Source organism: Peromyscus leucopus, chromosome 3 (genome assembly GCF_004664715.2).
Source record: "Peromyscus leucopus breed LL Stock chromosome 3, UCI_PerLeu_2.1, whole genome shotgun sequence".
NCBI classification, from domain to species: domain Eukaryota; kingdom Metazoa; phylum Chordata; class Mammalia; order Rodentia; family Cricetidae; genus Peromyscus; species Peromyscus leucopus.
In genome coordinates, this window is record NC_051065.1 from 151,413,921 (window position 1) to 151,427,459 (window position 13,539).

Sequence of the window (13,539 nt, forward strand, 5' to 3'; positions counted from 1 at the left end):
GTCTTTTTGAATGACACACAGGTCTGTACAGACAGGAGGGGTTTCTGGTTTTGATCCTCTGTAGTAAGGGTATTTGTTTCCATTCTCCGTGTCTGGATAAAAATCAGCTATACGAAGTAGTGACGATTTCCAACCTTTTTCCATGTGACATGTTTTCACAGAGCTGCTGGTAGTGTGCAAAATTAACTGTCACTTTCTCCCTTTCTATCAAAAACAACCAAAGGGCCAAATACCAGGCAGCAGAGGGAGGGAAGAAGGGCTGCGAGTGACTTGGGCAACCTGCATGTGCTGTGGTCTCTAAAGAAGGGACTTTGTGAGTTCGAGGCCAGCCTGGTCTACAGAGTGAGTTCCAGGACAGCCAGAGCTACAGAGAGAAACTCTGTCTTGAAAAACCAAAAGGTGAAAACAGAAACAAGCAAATACAGAATAATGAACTGAGCATCAATGAGATCAACAGTGCAGTTCCTACATGCTGCTCCCCTCAGCTTTCCTCTCTCCTCACGTTCTGGTTCCCAAGGCCACAGCAGTATCTAAGCCCAGGCTCAGTACCGCCTGGTGGGACCTTGTGGGCACTGTCTCTAGCTCCTTACCCCTTTGTCCAGTGGCACCTTCACATCCATGGAGTGAGAACCTGTTTCCCCGTTGATCATGGCAGTTCTCAGCTTTAAGAGGAAAGAAAAGGGAGTTGGTGCCTGTTCACCTGGGAGATTTGGGGCTTTGACTTTTTAGGATCCCTAGGACGCTGGCTCTTCCGTTTTCCCCTGAGCAGAATTCTAGGAGGGAAGTTGGACCTGGGTACCACTGGCTCACAGTTCTGGGCTTTCACTGAGGCAGCGTTCTGAGGAGATGGATGCTCTTGGGGTACAGTGTTGTGTTGCTGAGACATGATTTCCTTTAGAATGTGATGTGGAGACCGGAAGCTAAGCACAACACTGAAACCATGCTGAGGTTTGCAAGCACAATTTCAGTCTGCCCCAGTCACCCCCGTGACTCAAAGGTCCACAGCTGCTGGAAAAAGTCGCAGGCAGGGAGCCCAATGGCTCTGCTGCAGAGCTGTCCAGCATCCCCGCGCACGCACCCAGGGCTGGCTTGCCGGCTGCGGGGCTAACTGGGCGAGTAGCTTCTCACCGCCTCGCTTCCCCACTCACGGTTTCAGCTTGGTCCTCCCACTCCACTTCCGAGAGGTCCACACTGTTGTAGTTGGGTTTGGGTCTCAGCTTCTTGCCTTCTCTGTACTGAAGCGGGCCAGATGGGATGGAAAAAGTGTAGTTAGCACCCTCCCTGTTCCCTCCACTCTAAAATCTTTCAAATGCCCTCATAAAATGAAAGCATCCCATGATCGCCCAGGATGACCCAGGCCAAACTTTTACTCGGTGCAAAGCTGCCCTGGCCGATGTGTGCCACAGATGGGCTCCCAGCCTCCCGAGGGCTGCATACTTCTCATGCCAGGGATCTTCCGAGTTCGTGAGACAGCTTGTCGTAGCTCTTGTTACTAGAAGGTTCTCCCTCCTAACTTTTCCTTATTGTTGTCAGTTTTTCTTCTGGAACCACCCCGAATGTGTTCCTCCTGACGAAGATGCTCAGCCTTGTCACTCCTCAGACGTGACTGTCTCCAGCTAAACATTTCCAGTCTGAAAATAGCTCTCTGAAGATGCTCAGTTCTGTCAATGTCACCCCCAAAATTGAGCTGCCAGGGAAGAAATTGATATTGCAGATGGAGCCTGGCCAGGAGGTGAGAGGTGTGTTTTGTGGACTGAAGTACAGTACAGCTCTGACTGTTTCTGCTGGCTGCTTGGACAGCCAGGCCAGCTTGGCAGCCCAGATGGCGCCATTAGCCAGGCAAATCCCCTCGGTGTTCTCGTGTGGTGTACTCCCACACGTGGGCACTCAGTTTGCAGAGCGCCCACCCATTTCTCATCCATGTCATCTTGTTAATCTCAGATGATCATTTTAGAACACTTTCTGAGCAATCATGTTCTCTGCCAGATTTTAAGGCATCTGCAGAAGCATTTCATCTTGATAGATTTTTTTTTTTAATTGGGTCAGATCCAAGGGCAGATCAACAGTGCTTAATAATCACCTGGCTCCAAAATTTGACGTAGATCCATGAGCCAACTCTCTGAGTGGTATTATTCTTTGTTCTCTCTCCCTCTCACACTCTCTTATTTTCTTGCTTTCTTACCCCACCCCCCGACAGATATAATCATTCATCTCTAATTATGCCTGTGGTACTTCCTTGGTTTAGTTTAGTAAAGCCATCAGTAAAGGGGAGAGTTTATCATCAGGGTACATTAAAAACAGCACCCTCTACTCCTGTAAATGGCTCCCCAGTAGATGTCTGGGTGGCTGAAGTCACTGTCATTGCATATCTTGCTTCTGGAGTTGTTTCATTTACTCATGTTGCAGTTTTTTCTGTCCTGATTGTAGTATGACTGTCCCTATTCGCCTTGCCTCCTTACCCATGGCCTTCCTGATGTCCACACTCATCAGACAGGGATGCCCTACCCTCTTATGCCTGATCTGTTCCTCTGGCAACATTCCAGTGCCATTTCGTAAGTCCTGACAACACCTGACAGATTGTAGTCAATCCTTAGCCTCTCAGAATAAATGTATAATTTCATTTGGTTAGGGCCATTGATGTAGAAAGGCCCCAGCATGCCTCTTGACCTTTTCTTAAAATTCTATTGCTGGAATATCCTCTATTATTTTGATTTCTGAAATTGTGCCTTTTGCTTTCCTGATATTGCTTTCCTTACACAGTACATGGCACTAGCCTTACTGTGTCCTTTGGTAATCAGTTGCCTGCCATGTGCCTCCATACATTTTGTTTTCTTAATTAGATATGTCCTTACGTTTACAGCACTCCCACCAGCACAGTAATATCAGGCACATAGTAGGTCCACACCATGATTTGGCAGGTCAGAGCATTATTCATGTGAGTTGCCTAGATGGATGCTGACAGGTGGTTTTCTGGTCCATGCCCCTTCATTCTGTATGTCAACTCTGGGATCAACCTCCATGTTCTCTCACTGTGACTCACTGGTCTCTTAAGAACCTGTTAATATAAGACTGTCCTTTATGGGTTCTGATACGTGCCCTGTCAAATCTGAATTGGGAAGACAGGGAATTCAACAGTGTGTCTCCGTTCTGAGTTCTACCATTTGCCTTAAGTGGCTCGGTCAAATGTCTCAGGGGATATTCCGTATTTGCTTGAGCTAATTGGCATGCACCTTGGTTCAGCTGGTTTCCCCAAATGACTCCTGGGGCAGAGAAGCCCCCTTGTAAATTCCTCTGCTACCCAAGACTCTCTTGGGGTTCCTGAGAAGACTGAAAAGGAGTGGGTTCAAGATGCTCCCAGGACTTTAAGTCTCCTGACCCCTCCGGCCATCACACCAGAAGTGTGGCCATTGCCACTGTGGACAGAGCCAGTGCCCTGGAGGCAGGGATTTCAGATACCCGGTGCTCAGGGGAACTCATATGAGAATACCCACAGCTCCTGGACAGAGTCAGAAGGGGACAGGGGCCCTGGGCAGCATCAGAGGCAAGCTCAGAGGACCGTTCACTGCCCTTGTGAGAGGGTCTCCTTGCTATTTTTGTTGTGAACTCATTGTTCATATTTCCTGCATGGCCCTCTGGGTTCTGCCGGTCCATCTGTCAGGTTGTAGGAGGGATGGAGTTACTGGGACAGGGAGGGTCTGTGATAAAATTTCTGCAGTGATTAGGCTTTTAAAAAAGATTTACTGTATTTCTAATTAAGTGTACATGTGCATATTTATGTGTGGGTGGGTATGGTACATGTGAACGCAGGTGCCCATGACGGCCAGAGGTATTGGATCCCTTGGGACTGGAGTTAAAGGGGGTTATGAGCTGGCCGAAAAGGGTTCTGGGAAATGAACTCGGGTGCTTTGAACTGCTGAGCCGTCTCTCCCTCATGGTTTGGCTCTTAAACAGCAAGGCCTCTATGTAGAAGGCTGGGTTCACATGGCACAGTTGGAAATGGTGGAGTGTTAGGAGATGAAGCCCAGTGAGAGGTTTAATGTCCTTAAAGAGGGTCATGGGACTGGAGTCTCTTTCTCATTTTACTGTCTGGGGCCAACAGGTTCTCTCTGTCACATGCTCCCATCATGTTATGCTGCATGCACCCCACCACAGCATAAAATAGGCTCAACCAGCGTGGACTTTATAACATAGTTCTTTCTTTATAAGCTGGTGGTCTCAGATGTTTATTATAGTAACAGGAAGTGGACTGTCCTTCAGAACTCCATTCTCACAACCCCAGCCTGCATTACCTGCTCTCTGGTGTGGTTTCATGTATTTTTTGCCATGTACATCCTACTAGATAACAAACAGTTTGAAAACAGGTATAATGATGTCCATTTTTTTCTCTTGTACTAGCCAATGAATTTTAACTGTTTTTGTGAACTATACCTAAATCTCATATTATTAGAATCTCAAGGCAAAGATCTGTACCTACCAAAGGTCGGAGGTCAGGATGAGAGAGGATGTAGCCGTTGTTAGTGTTCAAAAAGGCATATCCATGTACTCCAAGCTGCCAAAGTCAAGGGTTGAGGGCATTAGATGTGTTGGATGGCTAGGTAGGGGAGGGAATGATTGAAGACAGCAGCCCCTAGCAGTTTTAAACACAAATCATACCAGTCAGTGTCACGCTTCCCCCTGCTGGTCTCTGGTCAAGCAGCCGTGTACTGAAGCCACGGAAATGGTGAACTCAGGTAAATCTCTCCTCTCTTTAAGCCGATTTTCTCAGATATTGTGTCACAACAATGGAAAGCTAAGGCTCAGACCCCCCATACACCCCCCAGGGATCCCACTCAGGCTCACCTTTGTGGTGATACAAAATATTTGTGTTCCCCAAAATATTGTGCACCCTAATAAACTTACTTGGGGTCAGAAAACAGAACAGCCACTAGATAGACAGAGAGGCCAGAAAATGGTGGCACACACGCCTTTAATCCTATTACTTGGAAGGCAGAGATCCATCCGGATCTCTGTGAGTTTAAAGCCACACTGGAAACAACTAGGCATGGTGACTCATGCCTTTAATCCCAGGAAGTGAGCCTTTAATCCCAGGAAGTGATGGCAGAAAGGTATATAAGGTGTGAAAACCAGGAACTAGGCTGGTTAAGCTTTTAGGCTTTTAGCAGCAGTTCAGCTGAGATTCATTCTGGATGAGGACTCAGAGGCTTCCAGTCTGAGGAAACAGGATCAGCTGAGGAATTGGTGAGGTGAGGAAGCTGTGGCTTGTTCTGTTTCTCTGATCTTTCAGTGTTCACCCCAATACCTGGTTCCAGGTTCGATTTTATTAATAAGACCTGTTAAGATTCGTGCTACACACCTTATATCGGGGTGCCAGCTTCATGAGCTCTCTTAGGGTCACGTCGGAGCCCACTACACCCAGGAGAATGCCGTGGGATCGCTAGAAGGAAAAATGTAAGAGTCAGGGAAACTGGACTTCTCAGACTAGATTCCAGGCCTCCCTGGAGCCTGGAAGAGGAAACATTTACTGATCTTCTTTGCAGTTAGATTGTAGGCTGAACTCCACAAATAAAAATGTAGACTGTCAGAGGAGGCCCCAGGGGCAAGCTCAGCTGTTAGGAAGATTAATGTCCTGTATTAATATTTCAGTAGTAACATTTAAATGAAATACAAAGCTAAGTGAAATATTAATATTCACACCAGAGGATGAAATATAAGGACCATAATTTATGTAGCCTCTATAGCACAAGTGACCTGTAAGGAAGCAGTTTCTGACCAAACAGACTATGGAAAGCTCTGGAAATCCCCTCACTAGAGGCCTTCATGTATAAGCCAGAGTCTACCTGCTTTGACTAGTTATGTGTGGTTAATCTGGAAGGCTAGCAGAAAACTCCATAGCCTTCTGCCCTAAGAACAGAGCAGGGGGGCAGCACCCCCCTACACTCCCACTGAGGCTTGAGAGCTTTGGGAAAGCATGGACTCTCAGCCCCACAGTTAACCAGGAGGTTCTTGTATGGCTGGCCCAGTACTGGACTTGGTCATCTGCAACCCACCTTGCAGCTGACTGTGAAGCTCAGAGGCCCGGGATCTAAGCTACGTGCTGAGGCGTGGGGGGCAGTCACTCACCGTCTCGTTCTTTTTGCTGAAGACTGGCATGGCCACTGTGGTGAGGAGCATCAGGCTCTGTGCCTCTGAGGTGAAGAGCTGCCAGGGACGAAAGGGCCGAGATCAGTGGAGGAGTGAGCCCAGGTGTGCAAAATCCTTTGCACAGTGACGTATCGAAGCAAGGCTTTGTCTCTGCCGCTCCCCTCTCTTTTTCCAACTCTCCGTGAGACTCACGCCCAGCTTGCTACCTAGGTGTGGCCACCACTATCCACGGCTCCTTTCCTTTCACTGCGTTTCAAGTCCTCAGACTTCTTCCTTCCAGGTCCTCAGCACGATCTTGATACTCACATGTGTGAGAGGCATGGGGAGCACATGCTGGGCTGGGGGAGGAGGGCATAGACGGATGCGAGAGGAACAAGCCGGAAGGGATGAGTGTAAGCAGCAACGTGGGAAGTCAAGACATTGCAGAGGAGGCCTTAGCCTCTCTCTCCTTGCCTTCCTTTTGCCCCTCCCCCACTTCTCCATCCCGGGGCAGATGGCCTGTGACCACTGACCGCCTGGACAATAGAGGGCCACCTACCTAGGTGGACAAGGCTTCTCCCTGTGGCCTCAGCTCAAGGAGTGGCCATCAGTGTGCGACAGATGGCATCTCCGGGACAATGCCTCAGGGTAGAGCCCACTCCAGCTGGCCAGGTGCTCCTCTGACGACGAAGGGACTTCAGAAGGGACTCCTGAGGCTTTTGTCCCCCGCTTGGCAAGATAGTTTATATCTACTGATACCCACAAAAGTAAGTGTGCCCTGTCCTCAGACACAGTGAGTTCATATCACACTTACTAGAGTAAGTGTGCCCTGGCCTCAGACACAGTGAGTTTATATCACACTTGCTAGAGTAAGTGTGCCCTGGCCTCAGACACAGTGAGTTCATATCACACTTGCTAGAGTAAGTGTGCCCTGGCCTCAGACACAGTGAGTTTATATCACACTTGCTAGAGTAAGTGTGCCCTGGCCTCAGACACAGTGAGTTCATATCACACTTGCTAGAGTAAGTGTGCCCTGGCCTCAGACACAGTGAGTTTATATCACACTTGCTAGAGTAAGTGTGCCCTGGCCTCAGACACAGTGAGTTCATATCACACTTACTAGAGTAAGTGTGCCCTGGCCTCAGACACAGTGAGTTCATATCACACTTGCTAGAGTAAGTGTGCCCTGTCCTCAGACACAGTGAGTTCATATCACACTTGCTAGAGTAAGTGTGCCCTGGCCTCAGACACAGTGAGTTCATATCACACTTGCTAGAGTAAGTGTGCCCTGTCCTCAGACACAGTGAGTTCATATCACACTTACTAGAGTAAGTGTGCCCCTGTCCTCAGGAGAGAACAGGAGAACAAGCTGAAAGTGTATCTTCTCAGCCAACTCTGCCTCTTGGAAATCATTACAGGCTTGAGTTCTGGTCAGAAGAAATAAGCCAGTACAGGACCCGGAGGACCCCTGAGCAGTCCTCTTTAAATGGCTAAGCGTGACCTTGCACCCCCAGCCCCTAGACCCAGGAGGAGGGGGCTCAGCCTGGGGAGTATGAACGGCTGCAGGCAGGAGCCTGGGTCCCTGGGTCCAGAAGTCTCGTCCTCTCTGAGATGCCCACCACTAAACGTCTAACCTTCCCCCTTTGTCCCATCTAAGCCACTGTTGTCAGCCCCTAATCCTAGTCTGTGTATTGTCACCAAGGCAGGCGGCTCCATACAGGATGTGATTGGGGGAAGAGGCAGGCGGGAAGGTCTCCCTCAGCCACACATCTTCTGTGACCTCCCGTCTTTGATACGTATTCCTCTGTGTAAGACATTGCTTCTCCCAGACTGTGCAATTCAGGGGGCGCCAGGATGAAGCTACAGTGTCGTGAATCATTGGTGCGAACATTTTCTTCCCGTGGCAGGTAGGAGAGGACAATAAGGGGGCACAGGAGCCCCCTTATTGAAGAGTGGAAAGGAGCACAGGGTGGGGTGTCTGTTGGGCAGGGTTTAGGCCTCTGGGGGCAGTCGGGCACAAAGCTGGTGGTGAGATGAGAGTTGCTAGGGGAAGGAGGGCATGGACGGCTTTCTCCACCCTTCACGACTCCTCCTGTGGAGACAGGCTATTGACCTCTCCTGACCTCTTGCTCTTCCCCTTAACTCTGGGCCTCCTCACCCACCCAGAGCCATCATCATGCTCACCCTGCTGTCCATATATGCCTCTGTCCAGATGATGTCATGGTCGTGGTTGATGACCATGGGGCGGCTGAGCACATGTAGATACTCCATCACGTTCTCCTGGGCATCAGCCAGTGTGGAGATCTGTGTGTAGTAGCCTGGAGAGGGCAAGGCTGTGTGATCACGGGATGCAAAGGAGAGGCTCCACAGAGTCCCTGCATAGGGCCCATGCACACTCCCAGCTGCTGGGTGCTCTGAGCTGGGCCTCTCTACTTCCTGGAGGCCATGCTTTGTTCCCTAGTACAAGACAAAGACCTACCCAGCTCCAGCTTGGAAGATCTTGGAGGCACCTTCTCACTGCTAACACTCCCCCAAATCACAGCGGGGGGCCTCAGTTGTAGCAGCGGTGCCCACCGAGTCCCTACTTGTTATGATCTCTGAGAATGTGTTCAGGGATCCCCACAGGAGGGTGACTCTTGTTCTCCTGTGTCCACAGCTCTTGCTTTCCCTCATCACCGTTCTCCCTCAGGCTATGGAGCAGGCTGCTTTTTTCTCTTCAGGGCAGGCACAGTGCTATTGGAATGGGCTGGGAGTGGGTTAGCAACTTCTGGTTTCATTACCCACCACCTCCCCAAGCCATTCATTCCATATGCCAGCAAAGTGGGACACCTTCCCTTCCTTCCATGCCTCTTGCCTCAGACTCCTGGAGGACACTGTTTTCTCTACATGCAGGACCCTTCCTCCTAATCCCCAAACTGGGAAAGTATCTTTCCATTGTTCCCTGTACCTTGCCTGGCCCATGCCTCGGTGCCATCATGACACATCCCCATCACACTGCAACGGAAGTCCATGTGCTAGCCACACCAAGATCAAGACTGAGCCCATTTGTCCCATCACCCTTGATCCACGGTCTTCAAACAGCAACAGGTACAAAGCACATGCTCAGTGAATTTCCGTTAAATAAACAGAATTGCATTGCAAGCCCAGGTCTTGGGTTCAGATCCCAGATAGCAGAGAATGGTCGGTACACAAAACATTATTCCAGAGAAAATGCTGTCCTGCTGGGTGTGATAACCTGTACATGTAATCCCAGCACTTGGAGGCTGAGGCAGGAGGATCACTATGACTTGAGGATATCTAGTGACAGCCTGTCTTGTAAAACTAATAAATAGGGTTGATAAGATGGCTCAGTGGGTAGGGGCATTTGACGAGAAGTCTGGCAACCTAAGAGGTTTCATCCCTGGAACCTGCATGATCAAAGGAGAGAACTTTGATCTCAATCCACAGGTTGTCCTCTGACCCCCATCACATGCATATGCTTGGGTATGTGCAGAGGTGGGCATGCACATATGCACACACACACACACACACACACACACACACACACACACAAGTGCACACTAAATAAATAAATGTAAAATTAGAAAACCTAACCTCCCTCAGAAAAATCCATCAATCAATAAATAAATAGGGAAAAAAAGAAAAAGAAAATGGGGCTGGAAACTGCTCAGCCAGTAAAACACTTGCCAGGCCTCATCCCCAGAACCCACGTGAAAAAGCTGCATGTGGTGGCCTGCCCTTGTAATGCCAGCGCTGGGGAGATGGAGATGGGTGGATCCCTGAGGCTCTCCAGCCAGCCTGTCTAGCTCAGCTGCTAAGAGAAACCCTGTTTCAAAAGACCAAGCTGGATGGCCCCTCCTGAGGAACAACTCCTCCTGAGGTCCTCTGGCCTCCACACACATGCACACACCTGCATGCATTTCCCCAATGTGTGTACACACACAAGAAAAAGAAGATGATCCTCTGCTTTCGTCTTTGAACAGAGTCAGTTTGCCACAGTAGGAATGAAGGGGGGCATAGCAGAGCTGACACTGGAGGTGTGGGTCCCCTCTTACCCCTGCTCTGTCTTCTTGTTGTGTATTTGTACTAGCTTTATTTGAGGAGACAGTTCTTTAGTATACACCCTGGATAAGTGGCCTCCGGATTCCGTTTCAGATAACTACACGCCTAGAGTCCCTGCGGGGGTGACAGGCAGTCCCCCCCCCAGCTTCAGAGAAGTCTGTTCTCGCTTTCTCCGACAAGCAGGCACGAGGGGCAGACTTTGAGCACTGTGCTGCTCCTGGAAGAGGCCTCTGGCCAGAGCCTGCCCCGATGCACTGCTCTCCCCCTGGCTCACCGTGGACTGCAGGACCCCCTCCTCCACCCTCTTACCTTTGTTGTTGCAGGCGATCCACTTCATGCGGTCAGCAAAGGTCACTTCTCGTCCAATAAGGTAAGTGAAAACTCGGACCTGCCCACAAGAGATGGCCTCAGCAGCGGCAGGTAGCAGCGGCGCCGTTTATGAAGGGCTTAGATCTAGGGCTGCGCATGCCTCTGTTCTGGGTTCTCCAGTTGCACCCTCTTGGGTCAGAGAAAACCCAGAGGCCCTGGTGAGAACATGAACTGCCAGGGTCCTGGTGAGCATGGAACAGGTCTTACATCTCGGAACCATGCTGGTCCTTTGCCCTGCAGTCTCTGGCATCCCTCCTCTGGGCCTAGGTTGCTGTAACTTTTGGACACTTGATTAGAGTATACCTGAACTGGTGAACAGGTCTAATGGGAAAGAACTCTGGGCAGGCTTTTGGGAGCCCAGTGACTGTGGTGTGACGCCTTGCGCAGCCTTGGTGCAGTGGGGAGGGGCTTGGACCTGCCTACACTCAGTGTGCCTGGCTCTGCTGACTCCCCATGGGAGACCTTGATTTGGGAGATGTGGGGATGTGGAGTGGCTAGGGAGGGAGGGCTGGAGGATGGGAGGTGGGAGGAGGGGGATCTGTGGGTGGTATGTAGAGTGAGTAGAAAATTTCTTAATAAAGAAAAAGGAAAAAAAAAAAAAAGAACTCAGCTGGGCGGTGGTGGCGCACGCCTTTAATCCCAGCACTCAGGAGTCAGAGCCAGGCGGATCGCTGTGAGTTCAAGGCCAGCCTGGGCTACCAAGTGAGTTCTAGGAAAGGCGCAGAGCTACACAGAGAAACCAAAAAAAACAAAAAACAAACAAACAAAAAAAACTCTGAACATGGGGTCGTGCTGCATGGAAGACTACATGGTTTAGGAGAACTCTCCCCTGGCGTCGGGAGAGCCCCCTACCCCCCGACTTTCAGTGGGAGTTACCTTGCGGTCCGGCCAGTTATATTTCTCGAACACGGGCTCATAGTCTTCCACCGCTCCATCGGTGATAAGCATGATGGCCTGGTTACAGAGACTTCCTTGTCTGGACTCTTGGAACTGAGGGAGCAGGAGTGTGGCTGTCACTGCAGGCCACAACCTGTAGTTGCAATATGGCCCCCCTCTCCCTCCACCTTCCCAGGCTTCCCCAGCAGCAGGTACCTGATTCAGGATCTGGAAAGCCTCGGTTAGGGCTTGACTCACAACACCCACGCCTTTGACCATCAGTTCCTCCACCAACTGCTTGAAATGCTGTTGGGGTGAACATGAGATGAGGCTTGGAGGATCAAGTGGACCCAGGAACCCTAACTGGGCAGGGTGCTAAGAGGTGTCGTCAGTGCCTGCCTGCAGGGCCTGAGCTCCACAGTGCAGCCAATCACATCCACTTGAGTCCGTGTTTCTCAAATGCCCAAGGACGAACTAAGCGTGAATGGCTTGGTACTAATCTATGTCTCTTCCTAGAAGGTGGGGCCAAGGATGAGACTAGCCAGAAGGTGGACAGTCCAGGCTAACCGCTGACTTCCTTCGCTCTTCCCAGGGGCCATGTAGTGGGCAGAGCGCAGAATCTTCATAGACACCACCCCTTACCCTGATGTGAGCTTCGGCCCTGGTGGGCACTCACCTCTCGGTTGTCTCGGTCTGCCTGGACGAGGATGCCTTTGAAGCAGGGCTCAATGTAGTGGACATAGTCATTGTACTGCAAGCCACAGTAAAAAAAGATAGAGAGAAAACAGATGTCTCATCTGGGCACTACTGTTTGGGGGTATCTGAATGGAGTAATCAGAGGATCTTGACTCTAAAACTGCTCCCCAAGTCCTGGTTCTGCTGTAAGGGGCACCTTCTAGGGTGTGCTGAGAACCTGCCACCCTGAGGGAGTGCCTCTGTGCACTCAGACCAGCCAAGCTACCTTCCACCAGGTCCAGAGCTTCCCTTGCATAGGTCCCTCCCCAGCCTGGGTAGGGGATTCCTAACTACTTCTTGTTGTTGTTTATTTGACAGCAGATTTCATTATGGAGCCCAGGCTGGCCTGGAATTTCAATTTCTTGGCTCAATGTCTAGAATGGTAAGATAATAAGTGCGGGCCACCAAGCCAGCTACAAATGGACTCTTGCTCTTTGCATACATGTAGATGGTCATTCAGCTATCCATAGGGGTAGGACTAGGGGGAACATGAACTATTACTGCCCCCCCAATCTCCCTGGTAGTTAGAATACAAATATTCAGGGCCCCTAATCTGCTTAAGTAAGAGGAAAGAGAGAGGACACAATATCTATATCAAAAGAGCTCCGGGGTACACTGGGGAATGCAGGAGACAGGTTCTAGAAGTTTTTCTGAGGAAGCAGGGTGGAGTGTGGGACGGAAGAGCTGCAGGCTTTGAGGGATAGCACACTTCCTCTCCCTGGTAGAGTATGGAACCTGTCTCTGTGGCCATCCTGTTGGCACAGGCCATGGGATGAAGGTGGGAGTCAACCTGGTGTGTGTGTGTGTGTGTGTGTGTGTGTGTGTGTGTGTGTGTGTGTGTGTGTGATGGTTAGGAGTGCTGCCATGGACAAGCTGAGCCTTGGGGAGCAACTCAGGGCCCGGATCCCCCCGCATGATCATTCTGAAGTAAGACACATCTGCGTGCTCCACAGACTCCACTAACAGCTAGAAACGGCAGCAACTGCACAGACTGATAAGGAGCTTTGGATCAAATGGCCTTCAAAATGACACCCCAGGGTGGCTGTCAACTCTGCTTCCATGGAGCTGAAGTGGTTCCCTCCCCCTTCTCCTGAGTCCCTCCTTTCTGCCCACGTGTCTGTGCTTATGGGATAAGGAAAGTGAGGGGACTGGAATGATAACAGATCAAGGGTCCAAGAGCCCATCTGACCCCCTGGGGACGGGGAGGCAGCCAGCAGTGATGCTCCCAAGGAACCCATAGAGGGCATGGCGGCGCTGCTGGGGCCTGTGTCGGACACTGAGAAACTGATGGAGAATGTGGCCTCAATGAGGGGTGTGTGTGTATTATTTCAGACGTTTTGAGGGACTTTGTGAAGTCACCTCGAGGCAGACCATGGG

General features: G+C 50.4%; 1 protein-coding gene across 2 annotated transcripts in view; it reads right to left on the reverse strand.

Annotated features, from left to right (window-relative positions):
- Cacna2d4 (calcium voltage-gated channel auxiliary subunit alpha2delta 4) overlaps positions 1-13,539 on the reverse strand; it is a 108,716-nt gene that overhangs the window by 66,928 nt on the left and 28,249 nt on the right. The window contains exons 9-18 of one of the 2 annotated variants that reach the window (XM_028880503.2): positions 12,104-12,178; positions 11,644-11,733; positions 11,428-11,541; positions 10,492-10,570; positions 8,305-8,438; positions 6,121-6,198; positions 5,354-5,434; positions 4,475-4,549; positions 1,149-1,235; positions 591-662 (exon numbers count right to left, since the gene is read on the reverse strand). In XM_028880503.2, coding sequence (XP_028736336.1) covers positions 591-662; positions 1,149-1,235; positions 4,475-4,549; positions 5,354-5,434; positions 6,121-6,198; positions 8,305-8,438; positions 10,492-10,570; positions 11,428-11,541; positions 11,644-11,733; positions 12,104-12,178 — 885 coding nt within the window. The remainder of the gene's footprint in view (positions 1-590; positions 663-1,148; positions 1,236-4,474; positions 4,550-5,353; positions 5,435-6,120; positions 6,199-8,304; positions 8,439-10,491; positions 10,571-11,427; positions 11,542-11,643; positions 11,734-12,103; positions 12,179-13,539) is intronic. The other variant, XM_028880504.2, reaches the window with a different exon arrangement.